This window comes from Muscardinus avellanarius (assembly GCF_963383645.1).
Source record: "Muscardinus avellanarius genome assembly, chromosome: 14".
Classification (NCBI taxonomy): domain Eukaryota; kingdom Metazoa; phylum Chordata; class Mammalia; order Rodentia; family Gliridae; genus Muscardinus; species Muscardinus avellanarius.
Window position 1 is genome coordinate 16,533,749 of NC_137800.1, and position 25,635 is coordinate 16,559,383.

The window sequence follows — 25,635 nt, forward strand, 5'->3', positions numbered from 1 at the left end:
CTAAATTTTACTATGAACCTTAAACTATTCCCCCCTCTTTTTTTTTTTTTTTTTTTTACTAAGGATTAAACCCAGGGATGTTCTATCTCTGAGATATACCTTCAGCACTATTCTTTATTCTTTACTTTGAAACAGGGCCTCACTAAGTTGCAGGGGGCCTAAGTAACTAAGGCTGGCTTCAAACCAGTAATTCTCCTGTCTCAGCCTCCCAAGTACTGGTATTAAAGCATGTATCACCACACTCAGCTTAGAACTGCTCTTAAAAATAAATATTTTTTCTTTTTTTTTTCTTGGTGATACTGGGGTTCCTGGAAGCCCTTCTACCTCCGGGCTACACTCCCAGACCTATTTTTACATTTTTATTTGGAAACAGGGTCTCCTAAGCCAGCGCGCGCGGCTGGCTTAGAACCTGCGCGATCCTCCTGTCTCTGCCATCCAAGCGCGGGGATTACAAGCATGTGCCACCACGCCCGGCAAAAATAAATATTTTTAAAATGGGAAAAATGCAATTTGAGAAAGGAGGTGAGGAAAAATAAAGTCTGATGAATAAAAAGTGAAAGAAATATACCCATAAATTTAAATGGATATATACCCAATACATATAAATAGGCTAATTTAGTTATTACAAGTGGCTGGGAAAAAAGAGAAAGTTATAAGTTATTTGATAGAGATTTTCAGTTTAGGGTGAGGAGGAATTCTGGAAATGGATGGTGATGGTTTTATCATAGTTGATGTACAGTAGTGCCACAGAATACACAATTAAAAATGGCCCAGTGAGACGATTTTCCTCTTTTAGTCTCCCAAGTATTGGGATTACAAGCACACACCCTTGTTGTTGGCTAATGGGTTCTTATTCTTTGCCAATTCCATATCTCAAATAAGGGTTGGTACAGGTTCTTCTCAAAAAACAGGAAAATGTTGTTAGGAAAGGGGCTGGAATCTTAGCAGCGAGGTTTGGGGCTTGGGGAAAACAGCATAGTGTTAGTTCTTTTACTTTATTTTTTATTGGTACATTGTAGTTATATATCTAATGGAGTACCAGATGGCAGAGGCATATATGCACACATCACTCATTTAGCCTTCCCTCACTTCCCACCCCATTCCCTCCCCCTCCCTCCTTCTCATGTTTGGCTTAATGATTGATTTTGACATGTTTGTGAATGTACATCATGTGCATTAGAGAATTTCCTTCTTCTTCTCTCCCATACCCTGTTAGGTCGCCTTATTTGCTCATCTATGGTTTCTCCCTTTTCATCTAGAGTTCCTCCTATGACCCATTTTCTCTCTAGCTTCCTCATATTAGGAAAAACATCCGATTTCTTATTTTTTGTGATTGATTAATCTTATTTAGCATAATGTTCTCCATTTCCATCCATTTTCCTGAGAATGATGTAATTATGTTTTTTTAATGGCTGAGTAAAATTCCATTGTGTACATATCCCATAGTTTTGTAATCCATTCATCTGCTGATGAACATCTTGGCTGGTTCCATAGTTTGGCTATGGTGAATTGTGCAGCTTTGAACATACATACACATGCATTAGTTTGGTAGTGTGGTTTCTGATAATTCTTCTGCCCTGGAAGGCACAGCCAGCCCAGACTCATGTTCTGTATGTTTTCCACCAAAGGATAAACATCACCAGATGGCAGTGCCCTGCATCTGGGAGAGGGATGGATTTTGAGCCTGACAAGGTCATTCATTAACCTCAGAGTCTCAAGAACACTTGTTCGCAGGACTATTTTGGATTCTCGCTTGTCAGGGCATACTCTTTGAACATTTTCCCATTAATTAGTCTCCTAGTAGCATGTCTTTTTTAAAACCCAAATATCATAAATACACAGACCTGGGTTTTTTTTGTTTGTTTGTTTTTCACGGGTTTGGGGATGGAACCCAGAGGCATTTGACCTCCAAGCTACTCTGCCTGCCCAATTTTTTATTCTTTATTTTGAAACAGGGTCTCACTGAGTTGCAAAGAGCCTCACTAAGTAGCTGAGACTGTCCGCGAACCACTGTCCTTCAGTCTCAGCCTCCCAAATGCTGGGATTACAAGCGTGAGCCACCACGCCCAGCTCAGACCTGTTTTTATAAACAGGCCTCTCCAAAAGAAATGGGATGTGTCCCTTAAAAGTTTTATACTATCCATATTATTAAGAAGAACCAGGTGAAATTAATTTCAGTTATTTTTTTAAGTTTCAGGATTTCAATTTAATTGTAGATACAGGTACTTACTCTTAGTAAAAGTTATATATATATATACAACTATATACAACATATATATACAGTAGCTGAGTTATATATAGTATACTATATACAACATATATGTATATATATATGTAATATGGATATTAAATATTTTTTAGTATATATATTCCTGTCAACATCAAGTTTGAATTAAACACAAAGGCAAACTAGAATGTATTCTTTGGTACATTTTTCCATTGAGTAATAGTGCTATTTTTATTGGTGCATTATAATGATATATAATAGAATAATTCATTGTAATATATTCATACATGCACATAACATAATTTGATCAATTTCATTCCCTGGTATTTCCCCTTTTTCTACCCTCTATCCTCCCCCTACCTCGTCCCTTCTACTAGTCTCCCTTCTTTTTTCATGAGATCCCATTTTTTTCTCCTCTAGCTTTCACATATGAGAGAGAACATTTTATCCTTGACTTTCTGAGATATGGCTTATTTCACTTAACCAGTTATCCAGTTCCTCTTGATTTTATTTGTGTGTGTGTGATACTGCGAGTGGAACTCTGGGGCTTTTCTACCTCTGGGCTATACTCCCATACCTATTTTACACTTTATTTGGAAACAGGGTCTTACTAAGTTGCTGAGAGCCTCACAATGTAGCTGAGGCTGGCTTCGAACCTGCACAATCCTCCTGTGTCAGCCTCCCAAGGGTGGGGATTACAAGCCTGTGCCACCACGCCTGGCATTGTGAAATTATTTTAAATGTACTTTTATTTGACCCTGTTCATCTAGAATATTATTTTAATATGTAACTTATAATTATTGAACTAGTTGACTCTATTGTACTAAGCCTTTAAAAATTAGGTTTAATTTCAGTTTGGACTTGGTACATTTCTGGTTCTCTGTAGCCATACATGGCTGGTAGCTATCACATGGGAGCGTATGAAACTGTAAACATCTTTGGGCTGATGTTTGCAGAGAGGACATTCCTATTCGCATCCCTCAAAGCTCAGTGCAATGTTTAAAGAAGACATCGAGTGGGGAGTGTCTCAAATGACTTACAGAGGCAATCATGAAGACATCAATCATTTGTAGTCCTTTTGAAAAGGGGGCTCAGAGTTAATAAAGAATGATGGTGGACTGGGATGTTGCTAGTCCATTGAAAAGCTTTGTTATAGCTAACCAAGGATTTGTTTAGAAACAATTTGATGGTATAGAAGCAATATTTTAAGCATTTTATATCTTATGTGTTCGGTAGTTATCAGTATAGACAATTTTACTGTTCCTAAGTTGTTTTAGGAAATTATTTGGGGTGCATATCTCATATTCTGTACCATCTTTTCCTCTTTTTTTCAATACTAGAAACTGTGCCCCCCCAGCATTTTGTGACCCAACATCTGATTTTTAGGAGTGGGCTGTCTGCATGAATTGGGAGCTATTTTTGGCTTAAACTCCATAGTAGAGCACTTTTCAAATGTGTACGTGTTCACAGGGATTCTAGGGTCCATTCTGTTATGTCAAGGTACTGCAAACTTTTGACTTTCCATTAATTTAAAAATATATTTTAAACTCTTTTCCACTTGAAAATGCAAAATGTTACCTAGGTATGCTGGTGCACGTTTGTAATCCCAGTACTTGGGAGGCTAAGACAGGAGAATTGCAGGTTCGCAGCCAGCCTCAGCTACTTAGCGAAGCCCTTTGCAACTTAATGAGACCCTGATTCAAAATAAAGCATAAAATAGGGCCGAGGCTGTAGCTTGGAGGTAGAATGCTCCTGGGTTCAATCCCTAGTACTACACACACAAAAAAAAAATAAAAAGAAAGAAAGAAAGAAAGAAAGAAAGAAAGAAAGAAAGAAAGAAAGAAAGAAAGAAAGAAAGAAAGAAAATTCAAAATGTTACATACACTAAATCTGTACATATTTATCAGTAAATTAATTTCTGGTATACACTTCAGAATAAAGTTTTAATTGCCATTTCAGTGACCTTTTAAAAATATTCTGAGCTTGCAAACTGGGCTATATAAAACAAACAAAAACATTTGTCATTTGTTGCTACTTTACTGAATGAATTAGAATTTCTATAAAAATATGTAACCACCCCAAATGCAAAATTAAAATGCTGAGGTTGACTACCACATTTATATAATTCATGATATCCAAGTTGTGCCTTTGTTCAAACTGTTCTGTCTTTATAATTGATTGCTTTAGATTAATATTACAGGTTAGATTTTATAAAGCCTGTCAAATTCACTTCCTAAATTTCTGTGCAGCTTATTCCCTCCAAAATGTATAGTAATCTACTTAAAGAATATATTGGAAAATATTTTGGATCTTGATGTTTAAAACTTTTATCCAGATGTTTAATCATCCCACTTTTTTCCTGAAAACATCTGTAATCACCAAATACTGAGGGCAGATTCATGAATAAGTCATGAAGTCAAACAAGTAGCAGTTCATTCACTCTGGTTTTTAAACTTGGGTCCCACTTTCCTTTTTAAAAATATGAAAATAGCAGTACTTTCAGTGTGATGAAAAATGGACTAAAAAGATCACAAAAATCACTATTTTGATCTCAATTCACTAATTTATTATAAAATTAAATTTGTTTTGGAAACTACCATGCATGTCAAATGCCTTCTTTTATACATGCATTATGTATAAATATTTGATACAATTAAAAATCCCCACATGTATATTTATTCTCAAGTATAATAATGTAAGGCCATGCGGTGATAAAAACAGCACTTAATTTTTGTAAGCACTTTGTAAATAGGTTAGTCAGATATATGTGCATATAGGTTAAGTCAGATATTCTCAGATATATTGATTTTAGACTATTCATATAAAAATTAACTTACATAGTTTCACTGGCATATAAAATGATCAGCATATTAGAAGTAGTGATCCTCTGTGAGTATGATTTGAATGTGAACTTGACAAGTCATTTTTCCAAACTATTTTGTTAGTGCCTTGCAATGAAACATCATAGTGAGTTCCAACGTGACCTAAACAGCCCTTGGTGTTTGCCTCTCCACTTCCCTCTCTGTCCTCCTCCTTCCTCCCTCCCTCCCTCCTCCCTCTCTCCTTCTCCCTCCTCACACACGTTAGTGAAATTGGTGCTAATACCTTCACATATTGCTATAGTATCATTTGAACTTTTTCCCTCAGTCCTTTTTCTTCTAACTTCCTCCCCCAACCCCCTTCCACTCTTGTACATGTCCCTCATTTAGAAAGTTCCTCATGTTTACTGTTTTCTTTTGTCTGTTTTTGTGCCGATATCATAGTGTTTTTGTTACTACAGCTGTGTAGTGTAATTTGAAGTCAGATATTGTAATACCTCCAAGATGGCAGAATTGCTTTGGCTATTTGGGGTCTTTTCTTCCGTATGAATTTTATAACTGTTTTTTTCTAGCTGTCTGAAGAACATCATTGGCATTTTGATAGGGTTTCATGGAATCCGTAGATCCCCTCAGGTAGTGTGGCCATTTTCATGATTTTTATTCTGTCTATCCAAGAACATGGGAGTTCTTTCCATCTTCTCTCTCCTTCAGTTTATCGTTTTAGTATTCTGTAATTTTCACTGTAGAGGTCTTTTACTTCCTTGTTTAGATTTATCCCTAAGTATTTTTTACGCTATTGTGAATGAAAGTGTTTTCCATATTGTTTTTCAATGGACTCATGGTATTGATTTTTGTAAGTTGATTTTTGTAGCCAGCTACTTTGTTGAATTTGTTTATGAGCTCTAGAAGTCATCTGGTAGAGATTTTTGGATCTTCTAAGCATAAAATTATTTCACTTACAAATAAATCACTTCTTTCCCTATTTGTATCCCTTTAATTTCCTTCTCTTATTGCTTTGGTGAAAAATTCAAGTACTATATTGAATAGGAGTGGTGATTCTAGGCATCCTTGTCTTGTTTCCTATTTTAGAGAATATACTTTCATTTTTTTCTCCTATTTAATATGATGTTGGCTTTGGAATTTTAGTATATCGTCTTTATGCCGTTGAGGTAAGATTCTATATATAACTTCTTTGGTGCTTTTAGCATTAATGGATGTTACATTTTTATCAAATGCTTTTTCTGCATCTAATGAGATGATCATGGTTGTTTTTTTTTTTTTTTGTCATTTGTTCTGTTTATGTGATGAGTTACATTTATTGACGTGTGTTAAACTAGCCTTGCATCCCTCAAATGAAACCACTTTGGGCATGGTACACTATCTTCTTGATGTGTCTTTGAGTGTGAATTGCTAGTATTTTATTAAAAATGTTTGCATCTGTGTTCATCAGGATATGTCTAATTTCTTTCCTTGAGCTATCTTTGTTTTGGTATCAAGATGACACGAGCTTCATAGAATGAGTTACATCTCTGTGTCATGGGATAATTTTAGGAGCATTTGGCTTAATTCTTTAAAAGTCTTACAGATTTCAGCCAGGAATTCATTGGGCTTTTCTTTGTTGCGGTCTTTTACTTGTGGCTTCAGTCTCATTGCTTGTATCGGTCTGTGCGGGTTGTCTCTATCCTCTTGGTTCAATCTAGGTAAATGGGATATGTCAAGAAATCTGTCAAATTTGGTTTTCTTTTCTTTCTTTCTTTCTTTCTTTCTTTTTTTTTGTGGTACTGGGGATGGAAACCAGGGACAAGCATTCTACCTCCAAGGGACACCCCCAGCCCAATTTTTTATTCTTTATTTTGAAACAAGGTCTCACTGAGTTGCAAAGGGCCTCACTAAGTAGCTGAGGCTGTCCTTGAACCACAGTCATCCTGTCTTAGCCTCCCAAATGCTGGCATTAAAAAATGTGTGCCACCATGCTTGGCTTTCTTCTAGGGTTATGTAAGTTTTCAAAATAGCTCCTCATAATCCTCTATTTTCACTGTTTGGTGATATCTCTCTTCACATCTCTAGTTTTATTAATCTAGGTCATTTTTCCCTTTTATTTGTTTAGGTTGGCTGACAGTTTGACAACAGGGGATTAGTTTTGATTTCTCAAAAGTATTTTTATTATTATTATTTTTTTTGGTGGTACTGGGGTTCCTGGAAACCCTTCTACCTCCGGGCTACACTCCCAGACCCATTTTGTATCCTTTTCATTTGGAAACAGGGTCTCTTAAGCCAGCAAGGCTGGCTTTGAACCTGCGCGATCCTCCTGTCTCCGTCCCCAAGCGCAGGGATTTCAAGCGTGCGCCACCACACCCAGCTGTATTTTTTTTATTTGTGCATTAAAGTCATATATCTTAGTGGGGTACGAGATGGTAGAGCATGCATGCACATCACTCATTTAGCCTTTCCTCGTTACTGAATCTTTTATTCCTTTCTAATGGATTAATAATTGTTTCTTCATGATGTACCATATAATATGCATATGTATGAACCATGTAGACATTGTAGAAAGACTCATTCAAGCCAATCAGCTTATCCATCACCTCACTGATACACTTTTCGGTGGTGAGGTTTAAAATTTACTCTTTCAGGAATTTTAAAACATACAATGCATTATTATTTACTGTGCAGTGTGGTAAGTTCCTAAAACATTCCTTTATTCTCACTAAAATGTTGGGAAACAGCTCCCCTCTCCCCATCCCCATCCTTCCCCACATAACCATCTTTCCTTCTCTCGTTAATGAGATCAACATTTTTAGATTATCCAGATACTCAGATGCTGAGATAATATAGTGTTTGTCCTTTGGTGCCTGTCTTATTTCACCTAACGTAATATTCTCCAGTTCCATCCATGTTGTCAAGATGACAGAATTCCCTTTTTATTAAGGCTGTATAGTGTTACATCCTGTGTGATATAGATCCCTTATGTTCAGGAGATATAAGACTGCCAGGGGCATATCTTTGATAAAATCTAATTTATAAATTAGGCAAAGTAAGGGATTAACAGTAACTAATAAGAAAGTATAACAATTATAACAGTGTACTATAATAAAGGTTATGTAACTGTATTCTTTGTCAGAATACCTTACTGTATTATAATCATCCTTTTTATTATGATCTTTTAATGATGTGACCCCTGGTTCAGACTAGAATTGATCATAGGTATATACATTGAAATATATTAAAATATACATATATATTTCAATCATAAAATATGTAGAGAATTAAATACTATATGTAGTATATATAAGATTGGATATATATACATATATATTCCTACATATAGATATGGAATTAGATATATATTGATACGAGTCCCTTATCAGATGTGTGATTTTCGAATATTTTCTCCCATCCTGAAGATTCTCTCCTCACTCTATTGCTTGCTATGCAGAAAATTAGTTCGAATCCTTTTTGTGTATTTTTTGCTTTTATTGCCTATGCTTTTGAAATATTGTCTAAGAAATCATTGCCGAGACCAGTGCTGTAGAACTTTCTTCCTATGTTTTCTTCTAGTAGCTTTACATTTTCAAGTCTTATATTTAAGTCTTTTGGCGTGTGTGTGTGTGTGTGTGTGTGTGTGTGTGTGTGTGTGTTACTAGGGATGGAATCTAGGGGCATTCTACCTCCAAGCTATACCACCAGCCCTATTTTTTATTCTTTATTTTGAAACAGGGTCTCACTGAGTTGCAAAGGGCCTCACTAAGTAGCTGAGGCTGTCTGAAAGCTGCAATCCTCCTGTCTCAGCCTCCCAAATGCTGGGATTACAAGCGTGAGCCACCACGCCCAGGTTGCCTTTTATCCATTTTGAGTTGATTTCTATATATGGTATGAGAAAAGAGTCTGATTTCATTCTTTTGTATGTGAATATTCTGTTTTTCTCAACACCATTTTTATAGGGCGTGTATATTCTCCGTTGTATATACTTGAAAATTTTGTCAAAAATCAATTGACTATAAATACTTGGTATTATTTCTGAGATTTCTATCCTATGTGTCTGTTTTTATTACCAGCACTGTTCTAAGCATAGTAGCTTTTTTATAAAGTATAGTCAGCCTTTAATATCTATGAATTCTACCTCTGTGGATTCAACCAATCACAGATTGAGAATTTAAAAGGAACTGTGCATGTATTGGACATGTAAAACTGTTTTTCATGTTATTATTTTCAAACAACACAGTAGGACAACTACTTACATAGTATTTGCATTGAATTACTACACATAATATAAAACTTACTTAAAATATAAAGGAAAGTTGCATAAATTTAAGCAAATACTATAGCATTTTATATAAGGAAATTGAACATTTATAGATTTGGATATCAACAGGAAGTACTTCAAACAATCCCCACAGAATTGGAGGGACAGCTGTATTTTCAAATCAGGGAGTGTGATTCCTAGAGCTTTGTTCTTTTTGCTGTGACTCAAGACTACCCTAAATATCTTTTAATAGGTGAATTGATAAACAGTTATATCTATAAAATGAAAATAGTACTCCACAATAATAGAGAACAAACTGTTATTTGGCTTCACAGTATGAATGGATTTTTAAATGCATTTTGCCAAGTGAGAGAAACCATTTATATGCCGTGATAGGAAAGACAAAAGACTATAGGCGTAAAAGATCAAAAACCAGAAGTTGGTTATAATCCAAAGAATAATATGACATTAATATCCTGTATCTTCCTTACAGAAGGATGTAAAATAGATGAAAAAGCCATTAGATCAATGCAATGATAATTTCACAAGCAAGATCAATTTATGAATATCAAGGGGTAATAGAGGAAGAAAAATTGTATATTTGTACAGTTAGCAGAATATCCTTCCCCAGAACACTGTCAAAAGAAACCAGTAACATTGAAGTATACAGACCTGCCAGACCCCTACCTTAAATAATATTAGTAAATATCATCAGTAATAAAACTCATCGTTTTAGAGTCCAGTACACCAAGAAGGGTGAATTTCCCTTCTGTTGTATCGTTACCCCAAAATGTAGTCAGACAAACCTAAATTGAGGGTATTTTGCAAAATAACTAACCAGTACTCTTCATCTTTGAGGGCTATGAAGGGCCAGGAGGGGGTGTGAAATTGTTATAGAGGGGCTCAGACTTACTGAGACATGACCACTGAATGTACTGTGGGACTATAGATAATGATCCTGGAAGAGAAACATAAGTTAATGTCAAAAATCTAGTGAAATCTGAAGGAAGTCTCAAGTTGAATTCATAGTATTCTCCTGATGTTAAACTTTTAATTTAGAAAATTTTACTGTAGTTATATAACATGCTAAGAGGAGAAGCTGGGCCTATGGAAACTCAATGTACTATCTTTGCAAGTCAAAAATTATTTCAAATAAAAGTAAAATATCAATGTTGAAGACTCGCTTTACTTTCCTGTATTTCACCGTTACTTGTAAAATACCAGTGAAGAAAAACGACCAATTTTCTTTGACTACCGCCATCATCAGACACTTATTTTTTGGTAGTGGTTGTTTGGGTTGAAGTTTTAATAAAAGATTCAATAATCAGAGTTTAATAAGCAAACAAACCAGAGCTGATTCTGGAAATTGAAATCACTGAGCTAAAGCAAAAGCCATTAGAGTAGTGTTCTGTTTTTCAGAGGTAGATCAGAGCTTGTTAACTTTCATCTTCTTTATTAACTGAATGCAGCCATCCATTTTCTGCTCACTTTGTGCTTAATGTTATGTTATGATCTCAAATTTTAACTTGCCCGACTTGAAGGAAAAGGGATTTTAAAGGGGGGGGGGGTAAGGGAATTACAGCTTTTCTCAATGGCTCTTAGGGTGCCCCGTCCTTCCACAACGGTTGGGACAGTAGCACCTATATAAGATGCTAAAGCACTGTGTGTGGCAGCCTCGTACTAATCCACTAGCAGCTTTGTTCAGGGTTTTGATGTTAGGAGTTAGTCTGGTTATTTGGCAGATATCGTCAATACTACTCATTGGACTCAGTCAACCATCATCTGTTGTTTCCTGTTTGCCAGTCACCATCCTAGGTCCTGCAGAAATCTAAAAGTCAAAATCATGATCCCTGCCCCCCACACACACAAAAACCCTCCCACTTGTTTGGAAAAAGACAAACATGAAGACATCTCTGTAGGTGGAAAGAACACAGCTTTTAGAAACTGATGATTGTACTCTCATCATCTCTTCTCCTAATTACTGAATCTGTGGCCTGGTGTATTCATTTGAACTCACAGAGTCTGCCTCCTTATCTGGAATATGGAACACAAGATGGTCATGACCATTAATACTTGTTACATAGAAGGTACTCAGTAGATGGTGGGTGCTGGTAATCGTTATCAAGACTGATCATTAGAAGGCAAGGGACTGAGTCATATTCAGTGACTTTGTCGACTGAATACTGTGGTAGGTGTTTGGCTCAGTCTTTGTGTTTTCTCTCTCTTAGAGATGACGAAGAGAAAAAAAAATCCCCCTCAGAAGGGACCGATGAGAAGGCGAACGGGACACATCCAAAGACCATCAGTCGCATCGGGAGTACCACCAACCCATTCCTGGACATTCCTCACGACCCAAATGCTGCTGTTTACAAAAGCGGATTCTTGGCTCGGAAAATCCACGCAGATATGGATGGAAAGAAGAGTAAGCATCATTTGTTGTCTTGTGTTCCATGTATTTTATCTTCAGGCTCAAACTTTAAAGTGCATTTATCTGAATTAAAGTCAAAGATGGCCGGGCTTGTCATCCCAGCATTCGGGAGACTGAGATGGGAGGATCGCGGTTCGCAGACAGCCTCAGCTATTTAGTGAGGCCCTCTGCAACTCAGTGAGACCTGGTTTCAAAATAAAGAGTAAAAAATAGGGCAGGGGCCATAGCTTAGAGGTAGAATGCTCCTGGGTTCCATCCCCAGACCCGCAAAATATATAAATTAATTAATTAAGAAAGAAAGTCAAAGATGAAGAAAAGTTATGTTTATCTAGAGAAGTATTCTAGAAGTTTGAGAAAAGCCTGAGACTCAGGCAGTGCCCAATTTTATGTAGAACTCTAGGAATGGAAGACTTCTTACCGATTCTTTATTTCCCAGCTTCTCATTCAGTTATGTATTTAGGACTTCAACAAGTACTACTGACTACCTAGTATGTGCTAGACACAAAAAATATAGAAGTGAATAGGATGACCAAGGTCCCTGTCTTCATGGGGTTTAAATTTCTAGTGGCTGAAAGAAATGCTGAATTTGTTGCACGCAGATTAATCCATGGAGTAAGGTCCTAGAGGCAAGGGGGAAGGGAGGGAGTTCATATCCAAAGCATACAAGGAATGGCCGGCCTTAATGAGAGGGGCAGGTGAGGTGGGGTAGAGCACCGCGTAATTAGTATTGGGAAAACTCAACAAATCCCATCTGTTGGCTTCTGATTTCTCTGTGACATATGAGACATGATTATCTTCTGAGAGATGATGGTGTTTGAAGATCGAGAGGAATGGAACATGGCTATATGGTTAGAATAGTCTTTGCAGAGGGCCTAATAAAAAAAAATGATATATTTGAGCAGGCTAAGACAAGCTGATGGGTGTGCTCAAAACTAGTCGATTTTACTTCTGGGGTGTCGCTACTCACCTATGTACACAGACATGGATCAAAGGGGGTGGACAGTACCGCAGTTTCTATCTGTAGCTGAACATTTTTCTTAAGGCATTAGCATAATCTATTAGGTCGCAATCAAGAGAAACATTGTGGTGGGGTGACTGTGACTTAACAATGTTCTGAAAGTTTCTTAATGTTTCCAAGCTCTTAGGAAGTACCTGCTCCATATTGTCTGTGTACCTTACTGGCTAGCCTAAGAGACTCCTTAATTTTCTCTAACAACTTTGTGTCTTGTTCCTTTAGTTGAAAGTGATAACAAACTAGCTTAGAGAAAAGGCACACCTAAAGGTGAAGGATTATCACCAAGACATCCTCTCCATTTTTGTCTCTGCATAATTTTGTATATTAGCTTTATTCTCTTAAAGGGGGCTCTATACACATAACTGGACACATGGCTAACAGCAGCAATAAAAATCATACATTCAATTCTGACACCAACGAAAGTTCTCCTCCTGCCCTTTTAATTTAGTGTGTTCCAGAGAACTACTTTATTTGTATGACCCAAGTAAAAGAAATACTATGATTGACTACCTACTTGGCGAAATAAGAGTAAAGTTTTCTAATAGACAGGTTTCAGAGAAAGGGGTGTCTTCCTACAAAGGATTAGACGTCCAGCTCTGTGTTCCAGCATGCACACACATCCTTCTGCATGTGTTGAGTTTGAACAACATGTTGACTGAACAGAGCATAGTTTTCTATTTCCAACCACAAATACACTTTGCAGCTTTCCACGCCCACCCCAGCTTCCATCTCCAAGACTCAGATTTGATGGTTATGTTCCTTCTCTCCAGTTAGGTATGAATGTATGGGCTAAATGAACAATACAGAAATATCTGACATACAAAGAATATCAGGATATATTGAATATCTGAAATACCTAAATGTCTGAAAAATACAGAAATATCTGATATACCTCTTGTGTATAAAGTATAAAGTACTGGAGGTAAAGAAACCTAATAAGTGCAGTTTAGAGTGCCATTTGAAGAAAAGGCAAAAGAAAAAAGGGGGGAGGGAGCAGCTCAGCTCCCAGTATGTATACCATGCTGCTAGATGAAGCCAGCAGAGTTAAGACACATGTGCGTCTTTTCATAAGATTGTCTTAGTTATTTCAAGGTGCCCTCGCGTTCTGCCTAATGACGAAATGCTTTCTCATGGCTGGTTTTCCTGGGCCACCCCTGAGGGTCGTCGGAAGGGATGGCTCAGCTAGAGGCTGCTGAGCCCACTGCGTGTGGACGTAGGTGCAAAACCCAAGGGCTGCTTAGCAGCTGAGCTGGCACAGACCCCTGGTGCCAGGCTGGTTTTCCTGCCAATACAGTTCCTTTATAGCCTCAGTTTACACTTGGAGAACTGCTGGTTGGTGAAGGCATTTTTGAGAGTCACAGGGCTTTATTTTTTTAGCAACTCGTAAGAAGTTCTATTTTTTTTTTTTTTAAAGGAATCTGCTGTTTCTGTCTCTACTCTTGCCTCAGACCAGAAATAAACTGTGTGGATGATGTAACATGGGCTCCAGTTCCCAGGCATAATACCTGTCATTTCATTTATCCCTGGAGAAAATGTCACCCCTTTTTTTAAGTGGACTATTAGGAGACTCCTGGAATTTTCGACCTTCCTGAATTCTTGAGGCTGTGCCCACTCTTGTTTTCCATAGTGTCCAAATCACTTTAGTATCAGCAGAGAATTCAACTTTTCCAATACAGGAAGGGGCTTGATTTCTAATAATGCATATAAACGAAACTCATCGATTTAAATTACACAGTGTTAAGTTTTGAGGAATGTGTACGTTTATGGAAGTACCACCACTATCAAGGTAAATAACATTTCCATTTCTAGAAAAAGTTGACTTGTGCTTTGCAATTAATTCCCTCTCTCCTCTCTCTCTCTCTCAGTCCATGACGGTGATTTTGGATATCTTTGGAGAGTAGACTTTTGCTTCTTCTAAGGATTCCAATAAATGGAATCATTATGTTCTCTGCTTGGCATGTATGCTCTTTGCTATCTATCTGTATGTTGTGTATTGTGTGAACTAGTATGCTGTGTATGTGTGTGTGTGTGGTACTAGAGATGGAACCCAGAGGCATTCTACCTCTGAGCTGCACCCCCAGACCTATTTATTCTTTTTTTTTTTTTTTTTTGCAGTTCTGGGAATATAACCCAGGGGCATTTTACCTCTGAGCTACACTCTCAACAGTCTTTTTTATTCTTTATTTTGAAACAGAGTCTCACTGAGTTGCAAAGGGCCTCACTAAGTAGCTGAGGCTGTCCGTGAACCGCAATCCTCCTGTCTCAGACTCCCAGATGCTGGGATTACAAGCGTGCCCACCACGCCCAGCTTCGTAGTTTGTTTTTATTGCTGCATAGTATTCTCTTATTTGGACACTTGACAGTTTATTCTCTACCAGCTAGATATTTGGGTCTTTTCTAGGAGACTATTATAAATAATAAATATTATAAATAATTGGGCACAATTACAAATAAAGCTGATGTGAACATGTACATACGAATCTTTGTATATAAGTTTTCATTTCCACTCATAGGTTACCTCAAAATGAGAGAATGCGATTACTGGACCGTATGTTTAGCATGTTTAACTTCGTAAGAACGTTCTGTGGTGTCCTTACCATGTGGGATTCTTGCCAGCTCCCTATGCTCCGTCCTCTTGGAGAATGACCCTTTGGTCATTATGAAATGACTCTTTCCCCTCGTCATACTCCTTAGTTTGAAAATGACTCTCTAAAATTAATATAGCTACTCGAGCTTCTTTTTAGTTCCTTTCATGTCCTACCCTTTTTTTTCAGGTTTTATGAATCTGTAATTTTATCTCTAAAAATGGTTTCTTTATATAGTATGCTATAGTATGCCTTTCTTTTTACCCCAACTCACAATCTTTTCCTTTAGTTAGATTTTAAGACCACTTACGTTTATAATAGTCATTAATATATTTGACTTTAAATCTGCCATCTTACAATTTGTTTTGTGTTTATTTCATCTGTTCTTCTATTTTTCTTCCTTCTTATTTGAATTTTTTGTAGTTCTATTTTTTCTTTAGTTTTGTTTGTTTGTTTGTTTTTATGGTACTAGGGGTAGAACCCAGGGGCTTTCTACCTCCAGGCTACACTCTCAGACCTATTTTATATTTTATTTGGAAACAGGGTCTCACTAAGTAGCTGAGGCTGGCTTTGAACTGTGCGATCCTCCTGTCTCAGCCTCCCAAGCACTGGGATTATAAGCGTGTGCTACCATGCCAGGTCTTTCTTTAATTTTTAACCTATTAGCTGTACCTCTTGTTTTGGTGGATGGTTACTGTGTTTGTGTGTGCACCTTTATATAAATAAATATGTTATGTGTGTGTATATATATATATAATCACATATGTCTTAATGTGTATAAATATGTTTATTAATTATATGCAAATATATTTCTATATAAATACCTGTTTTGTGTATATAATTATATATAAATATATAATATTATATGTATATCTTTAAGTTGCCTCAGTCTACTTTCAGATTATACCACTTGGCATATAGCTTGAGATCCTTATACCCAGCTATTTCCATTTCTCCCTTCTAACCTCTGCTCTTTTTAATTCTGTGTATGTTATAAAACCCACAGTAGTACATAGGTAATATTTTTCTTTGAAGAGAAATGTGGGTTCTACTTTTACCCCCCTGTACCTACTGGCAAGAAATTTTCTCATTTTTTTTTTTTTTTTTTGGTACCAGGGGTGGAACCCAGAGGCTTTTTACCTCCGGGGTACACTCCCAGACCTATTTTATATTTTATTTGGAAACAGGGTCTCACTAAGTAGCCGAGGCTGGCTTTGAACTTGTGTAATCCTCCTGTCTCAGCCTCCCAAGCGCAGAGATTAAAAGCGTGGGCCACCACGCCTGGCTGAAATTTTCTCATGTTCTATCAGTCTGAAAACGTCTGCATTTTATCTTAATTTTAGGACTTTACATGTTTAGAATGCTTAGAATGTTTTGGTTTCCCTTTTTCTTTTAGTACTTTAAAAATGTTCCGTTCTTCTCTGCCCTGAAAATTTTCAGACAAAATATTTACTTTTGTTCTTTGTTTCTGTGTACCTAAGCTGTCCTCTGTCCCCACTGAGTTTTTTTTAACTTTTTTTACTTATCTCTCATTTCCAGCAATTTTGTTATTGTGGTACATTATTGTGGTTTTCTTTATTTTCCTTGTTTGGTGTTTGCTAAGGTTCTTGGGCCTATAGGTTTATATTTTTCCCCGTTTGGGGAAAATATTTAGCTATTATTTCTTAATGCACCTACATTTCTTTCTGGGACTTGTTTTCTGCATGTTAGATCTCTGGCTACTAGTCCAAAGATTCTCTGAAGCTCTGGTTAATTTTTTCTTCAACTTAAATTTTTTATTATTTTAATAATTTTTATTTTTTAACTTTCTATGATATTTTTATTTAATATACAGTATTCCTGACCTTTGGAATTGTAACTGGAATCTGTCTATATCTTCTGTTTCTCTCCTTGTTAGGTTCATTTTTTTAATATCTGTGAGTACATTTATCATAATCAAAAGAGCTGGTTTAGGTCCTTCTCTCTTTTATTTTTTTTCTTGGTGATACTGTGAATGGAACCCAGGAACATTCTACCTTCGAGCTACACCCCCAGCCCGATTTTTTATTCTCTGTTTTGAAACAGGGTCTCACTGAGTTGCAAAGAGCCTCACTAAGTAGCTGAATCTAGCTGCAAACTGTGATCCTCCTGTCTTGGCCTCCCAAATGCTAGGATTACCAGCGTGTACCACCACACCCGGGGAGGTCCTTCTCTTTTAAGCTCTTTTGCTCTGCCATTTCTCAGGCTGTTACACTGATTTATTTCTTCTTTTTTTACTTAATACTATAGGTTCTCCTTTTTTTTTTTCCTTTGAATTCCTAGTGGCTTTCATTTGAATGCCAGACATTATACATTTTTCTGTTCTTGGATTTAAATGTATTTGGTTTCCAAAATGTAAGGTTTTCCAATGGGTATGCTCATATGTAACCTTTAGATTAACCAGATTATTTAGAAGCTTGCTGACCACCTGATTGTTGTGGATCCAGAGTGGCCTTTACCCTGGGACTGACTTATTTCCGTCAATAAGGCAATTATTACTCATCTCCTGGCTACTCAGTCAGTGCCATGTGTGTTACAAGCCTATCTACTCTTGCTAATGAAACACGATTCTTCCTGGCCCTCTGCAAGTTCTTGAAATAGTTTGGTCTACTACTTTAGGTGGTCCTTCTCCAGGCTTTGACTTACTTTCTTTCACTTGTGCTCTGGTGGATGTTCCAGCCAGGACCTGGGAATTCCTCTGAAGTTCTCCAGAGCTGTCTCTTGGGGCAGCTCTCCCCTCTCTTACTCAGCTCTTGGAATTTTAGCCCCTGGACCTCATCAAACTCCCTCTTGACGACTTTCTCTCAGCATGACCAACAAGCTCTGATTAGATGCCCTCAATACCCTCTTTCATGACTAGGGTAGGAAACCTTTCTCAGTAAACTGGGTTCACCTCATTTGTTTCTTCCTCTTCAAAATCACAGCCCAATGCTGCTGTGAAAACTTTTGTTTTACACAACACACACACACACAATATACATACACTACATACATAGTATGTATTCCTTTTTCTAGTTAGACAGTTTCTCTAGCAGTTATATGGACATATGTGAACTAAACTGATTACCAGTCCTCTTTTATTAAAAAATGTTATTCTAGTTGACTCAAGACCTAGGACTTACTGAACTATGAAAGTAGGAATTCTAAAGGTGTAGGTTCAAGCAGACTGTCTAGATAAGTATTCAAAGATCCAGAAAGGGGATTATTTTCTCTCCACCAAATCTTCTTTTTCTCCTCCTTCCATTTGTTGAAATGCCCTCATATCTGGTTGAACTGATTTATCTACTTGTTGGGCTGCTACTACTGCTTCTAAGAGGAGTATACTAGAGTGCCTAAACTTTATGGACATTTCTTTCTTTTTCTTGTGAGAGATCACTATTAGCAAAAAAAACAAAACAAAACAAAAACATAAAAAACCCTTTTTGTGTGTATGGTCCTGGAATTGAACTCAGGGGTATTCTTTCGCTGAGCTACACTCCCCAAGCCATGTTTCATTTTTTTTTTTTTTACTTTGAAATAGGATCTGCCTGAGTTAGCCTGTGCTGGCCTCAAACCTGCAATCCTCCTGTCTCAGTCTCCCAAGTACACCACCCTGCTCAGTCATTATAAGCAATTTTGAGAGATATTTCATACAGAATACTCATATCTATCATGTGAAGTAATTACATCACTTTTTATTTCCAATACAATTCCAGTGCATTGAAAATAAATCAAAATAGCAATGGGGCTTTGCCAGACAACATCCAAGTAATTTTGAGAAACCTACATGATTATACTTTTTATGCACATTTCTCTCGCCAATCTGTAGACGTTCATTTAGGTTCAGCAAGTTCAGTATAGCTAGAGTTATATCACATTTGTCCATGCATTGAAACATGTCCAGGTACTCTGAGGATGGATAGTACCCAAATAAGACTGTTTAATAAGACTTGAGGCAGAGTGCTATAGAGAGATTATGTTCCCATAAGATGTTGATTGACTTGCCTTGAAGGCACCACTTATTCCGCTCAAGATTTGATGTTTTCCACCAAATCCTAAGGAGTCAGGTCTTTCAGATTGCATCTGTAATTATTCATATAAACATGTTTTAAAGCTTGCAGGTTCTTTTGTTTCATTTTTTTGCCTTTTGAAGATGTGCTCAGCCCAAAAAACTGTATCTCCAGGAGACAAATCACGATTAAAAGCAAATGCTGTATCTACACAGATAAAGTGTTTACCAGACCCATTAAATTTGACATTAAGGGAGAGCTTTGAAAAGTCAAATTTGGAAAGCAAAATGTATCATCTGGATTTTGTCAGGCAGAAAGAAAAAACATTCAATATAAGTGTTTAGTTTTATGAATCTGTTCTTAGACATTTGTGGATGTCGAGAAAGTGACTGCAAACAACGTACTCAGAATAGGAATTCCCCCAAACGATCACAATGGTAATTAAACGATTACTCAATACCAGAGCTTTATCCCAAGCACTTCACACACTGACTCATTTGCTCTTTGTCTTATGAAGCAAATATTATTATTTCCCCCATTTTACAGATGAGGAAATTGGTCTTAATCATCTTAGCCAAGACTACAGCATAGAATAGCAGTACATCTGGGGGAGAAGAAGATCTGATTATACAAACTCATTATATTTCTAGTGTTAAGAGCAATTTCCTTGAGAAAATATGCTTAGGAAACTCTTGAGTTCTGCATCTCTCGTATGATCCGAACAGTCTGTCACAGGGTAGCATGTAATTAGGTGAGTAAAGGTCTCAAGCTAAGAACACTGGGATCTGAACATTTATTTGGCCAACACAGTACTTTTTAAAAACTGGAATCCCATGAATTTAGGTAGGCATTGCCTGACTGGCTGTACTTTCCACAATTCTTTACAGCCTCATGCCAAGCCCCCTCGAGCAGTAATTGCTGCTTTCCTGGCCCCAAAGTCATTTGAGATAGTGACGCTCCCAATTATACTGACATAGCACGCAAGAGGGACAGGCCAATAGAGAAGACCATACATAATGCTCTACTTATGTATTTTAGTGTGAAGATGTGGCAGTAATGAACTGCTTATCTAGTTTTTATTACCATAGTCTACATAGGATAAGGTTCAAATAATGAATCTCTGTACTCTACATGGATGCGGCACTCCTTGAGTACCTGCGACTTATCTATGCATAATGACTTTAATTAAATATAGCCTCTGTCTCCCAAAGACCTTACATGTGGGTGTATTAGCTAGAAAGTAACTCTAATTTGTAATTCAGAGTATAAACTCTTAAATAACATCCTATTAACTAACATTTTTGTAGACGTAAAATGTTCAAAATTGAGGGGAAGAAGTGCACTGGAGGCATACTGACATTTTCCCGGGTAATAAGACATGAACAGATAAGATAACAGAATGGGCAAGAGAAGGCAGGAGCAACAATGTCCAGTATTTATGAAAACTGTTATAGGTTGTAGGAAACAATTTAGCTCATCAGGAACAACAAAACTGCTTCTGTAAGTGACAAGGAGGTAGGAGCGTGCGTGTGTGTGTGTGTGTGTGTGTGTGTGTGTGTGTGTGTGTGTGAGTGATGTACGTATGTGTGTGTCTATGTGGGGTTGAACCCAGGGGCATTTTGTTTCTGAGCTATACCCCTAACCCTTTTTATTTTTTATTCTGAAGCAGTATCCAAGTTGCTGAGAATCGTATTACATTGCTGAGGCTGGTCTCAAACCTATAATCGCTTCAACCTCCCAAGTACTAGGATTATAGGCGTGCACCACAATGCACTGTAATGTTTACAGGTTCATTGCAATGACTGTAGCCTTAGCAATATTGTGAAACTCTAATAACATAGCATGACCCTGATTCAAAACAAGACAAAAAAAAAAAAAAAAAAAACAGACCCTGTGGGGATGTAGCTCAAAAGTAGAATGCCTCTGGGTTCATTCTCCTACACCACAAAAAGGGGGGGATTGGAACAGATGTTCACAGAAAAAGAAATTCAGATGACCAATACCTTTCTAAAGACATACTCAACCTCACTAATAACCAAGGATATCATTGGTAAAGACACAATGAGATGGAATTTCACATATTACCTTGGCCAAATGTTAAAGAATACTGAATGCTGGGCGAGGATTTAGAGAAGGGGGCTCTCTTTAACCCTGCAAATATATTAATGATATCTCTGATTTGGAAAACAGTTGTTAATAATCAATAAAGCTCAAATTGCCTATTCTTGTATCACAGTTAAAAAATTATAGGTATATATACACACGAGAATAAAAGGCTATTTTTTTTACAAGTGGAAGCATAGACATAGCAACATTGGAACAGTTCAAAATAGAGCATCTTGAATGCTCATTAATGGCTTTTATACAGTGTTCATATAATTGCAAACTATGCACCAGAACAAAGGAACTAGTTTCAAGTGTCAATATAAATGAATCTCACAAATAGTTATATTGAATGAAAAAGTAATTTGCTGAAGAATGCACACGTAATAATATTTTTAAAGCATTCAAAACAGTGCTGTTTTTTACTAGAAATACATTCACATATAGAAGTCTTTAACTCTAGAATGGTGGTTACCTACACCAGAGGAAATAACATAGTCAGTGAGGAGTATCCAGAAATTTGACCATACTGACTTTTTTAATTTAGTGGTGGAACATGTATGCTTACTTTTATTATTTCTGATGACTTCTTGTGTCTCATGTTTATAATAGATTTTAACAACTCACTAGAAGACCTAATTGCATGAAAAATTTAGAGACAGATGAGGATATTTTCTTGCAATTTGTACAAGAAAATATAACTCAAACTAAAACAGTGCCAAGAAAGAAAATCTCTCTGTGTTTGCCATCTCCATAATGGAACATTTAGGAACTTTTCCAAAAGAATAGACTTTTTCTGATTGCTCACATTAAGGGTTTAGTTATGGTTACATGGTAGGCCTTAAATATTATCCTCTGTGATTCTGTAAGGCTCCAGTGAAAGAAACAGATAAAAATAAAGAGGAAAGTCAAAAGAAACATAGAAAGGACCCTTATGCTCCTCTTACAGAGAAAAAGTCAAGAGAGACTGCATATCCTAAAGAAACAAAGATAATGCTGTAAATTGTTGATTTATAAATAGGAAAATGATAACTACATAAGATAGGGAATATATTTGTTAGTTTGATTATAATTATTTCACAATGTGTGCCTATCTTAAAGCACCAAATTGCATACTATGAATTTATTTTTTATTTGCCAATAATAATAGGGGGGAAATCTTCACTAAAAAATAACAATGTCAGCCTGCTTCTTTAAATTATACAGATCCTCACTGAAACATAAATAAAAAGGTATATAACTATATTGGGAAGATGTAACGGGTGGTTAAGTTTGCAAAATCTTCATCTATCAGCAGAAAACTAATAGAGGACGTGTACAACCTGTGATAGTGGGAGAAACACATTGTTTGGGGGTATGGGAATTAAGTGCCAGGAAAGATAGCTCAAACGCTAAACAGTAGATTCTTCCAGAGGAAGAAACTAACTAGAGGAGCTGCAAAGGAGTGAACCCAGAGAGGCTAATTGCGGTACTGGGGATGAAACCCAGAGCATTCGACCTCCGAGCTAAACCCCAGCCCTATTTTTTATTCTTTATTTTGATACGGGGTCTCACTGAGTTGCAAGGGGCCTCACTAAGTAGCTGAGACTGGCTGCGAACCACCATCCTCCAGTCTCAGCCTCCCGAATGCCGGGATTACAAGCGTGCGCCACCACACCGGGCTAGTAACCGTTCAATATCATCCTAACTCGTGCTTTCTGTGAAGAAAAGTCATTTTACCCACCTGAGATTAGTTCCCAGTTTGAGTTATGATGCCCTTCACTGCTCTTCAAGGATGTGAAAGCTCTTTATGGAACATATTTTTCCATTTCCTTTTAAATACTTGGGGCATAAGTAGCGTTTATAGCAATGTAGCCAGGTAGCACCTGGAGATAGCTGGGGAGTTTCACTCACTGTAGCCGGATTTGCACACTTGCCTGTAATCGAATGTCTTAAAAAAAATGTATTCCTACATGTCAAATGTGAGAGAGTAGATGTTATTCTGAGTCACACATCCTGAAAATAGTTTCTAATGGCAGTGCAGGCAGAATTCTTTGCTATTGTATAACATTGGGAACAGCGACACTATCATTAAGAGATAATAAAAGTGGAATGGTTCTTTCCTCTTTTTCCTTTTTCTTCAACAAGACAGTTGTCTCCTCTTGTTAGCAAAAGAGTCTTTAAGTGAAGGCAAAACAAAGCAATTAGTAAAAAAAAAAAAAAAAAAAAAAAAAAAAAAAAAAAAAAAAAAAAAAAAAAAAACTTGGCCAAGGTCTTCCCTTCCTGTCCCACGTGGCTCCTCTGTGGCTCCAGGTAGAAGTGGTCTGGACTGCATCCCTGTGGGGCAGTCGTGGGAATCTCAAGTCGTGGTTTCTCCCAACTTTTGATGGAGTTTTTCTTTTCTCTTTTGGGTAAGGAATGGCCCTTCACGATTCTACATTCAGACACAGGGAATGCTTTAGGCTTCTAAGTTCCATTTTTGAAGGCTTGCGTCTTTCATTTAAAATCTACTTTTTTTTTGCAGGAAAGTTGGTGAAAAGAGGCCACCCACCATTCTTCTCAGAAGCAGTACTTTTGACAAGGAACAGGGGAATAGAAACTGTCTATCATAGCCTAAAAAAAAAACAAACTGAAAAGTGTGCAGAGACTCTGACGTATTTCTTTCTGAAAGGGAATGCACAGTTTCGCTGCATCTGACTTTTAGAAGTCATTCTGTTTTTACTGTTGACTCGTTCTGTTTACCCTTTAGGTTTAGTTAACATGTAAGAGAAAGGAGAAAATATGTTTTGTATCTCTGCTATGACAACTTGATGCAAATTCTTCAATGATCTGCTGAAAAATTGGAGCTAAGAATATAGTTACAATGATTGGATAGGCATGCCCAGTGGTAGAACACAAGCTTAGCATGCACAAGGCCCTGGATTCAATTTCTAACAAATAACAACAACAACAACAACAACAACAACAACAATTAATAATGACAACAAAAGCAATAATACAGTATAGTGGCCTCCTTAATTCGCAGTGGGTATGTTCTGAGATCCCAAATAGGAGCTGAATGGCAGATAGTAGTGGACCAACCCTATAATGTAATGCCTTTTCCATCTTCAATAAGCACTTGTCTTATACATGAACTGTAACTTACCCTGTTCTGTGATGCACCAGCAAAACTCGCACAAAATGCTCTTTCCTTTTTCTTCAATTCCATGGTGAAATTTATTCTTACCAGAGATTTTAGCAACCCCAACATGTGATTCTTTTTTACTTAAGTTTTTGTCTTTTCCTTGAAAGGTACTTCACAGCTTCTCTGTGGCATGTTCAAGTTGCGAACATCACTATTCTGGTGATTTGGGCCATTATTAAGTACAATAAGGATTACTTGAACCCAAGTACTTGGTACTGAGATACCACAGTACCAAGACAGGGCATCTGAGATGGCTGTTGAGGGACTATGTAAACAGCATGGATACGCTGGGCAAAGCAGCGTATTCATGTCCCAGGCTGGATGGGCCAGGGCGACTTGAGATTGTATCACACTTGTCAGAAGAGCATGCAATTTAAAACTTAGGAATTGCCAATTTCTGCAATTTTCCATTCAAGATTTTCAGACTGCAGTTTACTTTGGGTCACTGAACCCCCCCCCAAAAAAAAAACACCAAAACCACACATAAAGGGGGGACTACTGTACTAGGTTCCTAGAGAGATTAGGCATAGTGATAAAATGCATGTACCAAATGTTATTATCAGATAGTACTGACCTGGGAATTTGAGCTATGAGACTAAATAGGTTATTGATTTATTTTAAAAATGGCTTTTGAGCAGCTGTGTGCTATTACCGCTCACTCTTTGGTAGGGAGGGACAGGGAACACATGAGGAGGTATCCTTCAGCTGAGGGCTGAATTGCAAAAGGCAAATCCCTGAAATCTTTGTTCATAGAGACGGATAAGGATATTTCAACAGAGAAAATAATTCAGAAGTTGGAGGAAATAAATGAATGAGGCCATTGTGTGTGGTGGTGCTTAGCCCGGTGTCTACCACATAGAAGGAGCCCAGATGTTATTTTAGCTCCAGAAAACACCATCCTGCAAACATCTGGGGATAAAGGAGGCATAAAATAAACGGTGACAAAGCAACATGATGTCATTTTTGGCCGATTATTTTTTTAAATGACAGGATGTATAATTAGAAAAGTCTTACAGCAACTAGTATATTATCGTCCTCATGTGGC

The 25,635-nt window shown here is 37.2% G+C and overlaps 1 protein-coding gene across 4 annotated transcripts in view; it reads left to right on the forward strand.

Moving 5' to 3' along the window:
* Positions 1 to 25,635, forward strand: part of PSD3 (pleckstrin and Sec7 domain containing 3) — a gene marked incomplete at both ends in the record, with an annotated part of 521,001 nt that overhangs the window by 423,877 nt on the left and 71,489 nt on the right. For all 4 annotated transcript variants that reach the window (XM_080710180.1, XM_080710181.1, XM_080710182.1 and 1 more), the window contains one exon: positions 11,518 to 11,711. In XM_080710180.1, the coding sequence (XP_080566306.1) occupies positions 11,518 to 11,711 (194 nt within the window). The remainder of the gene's footprint in view (positions 1 to 11,517; positions 11,712 to 25,635) is intronic.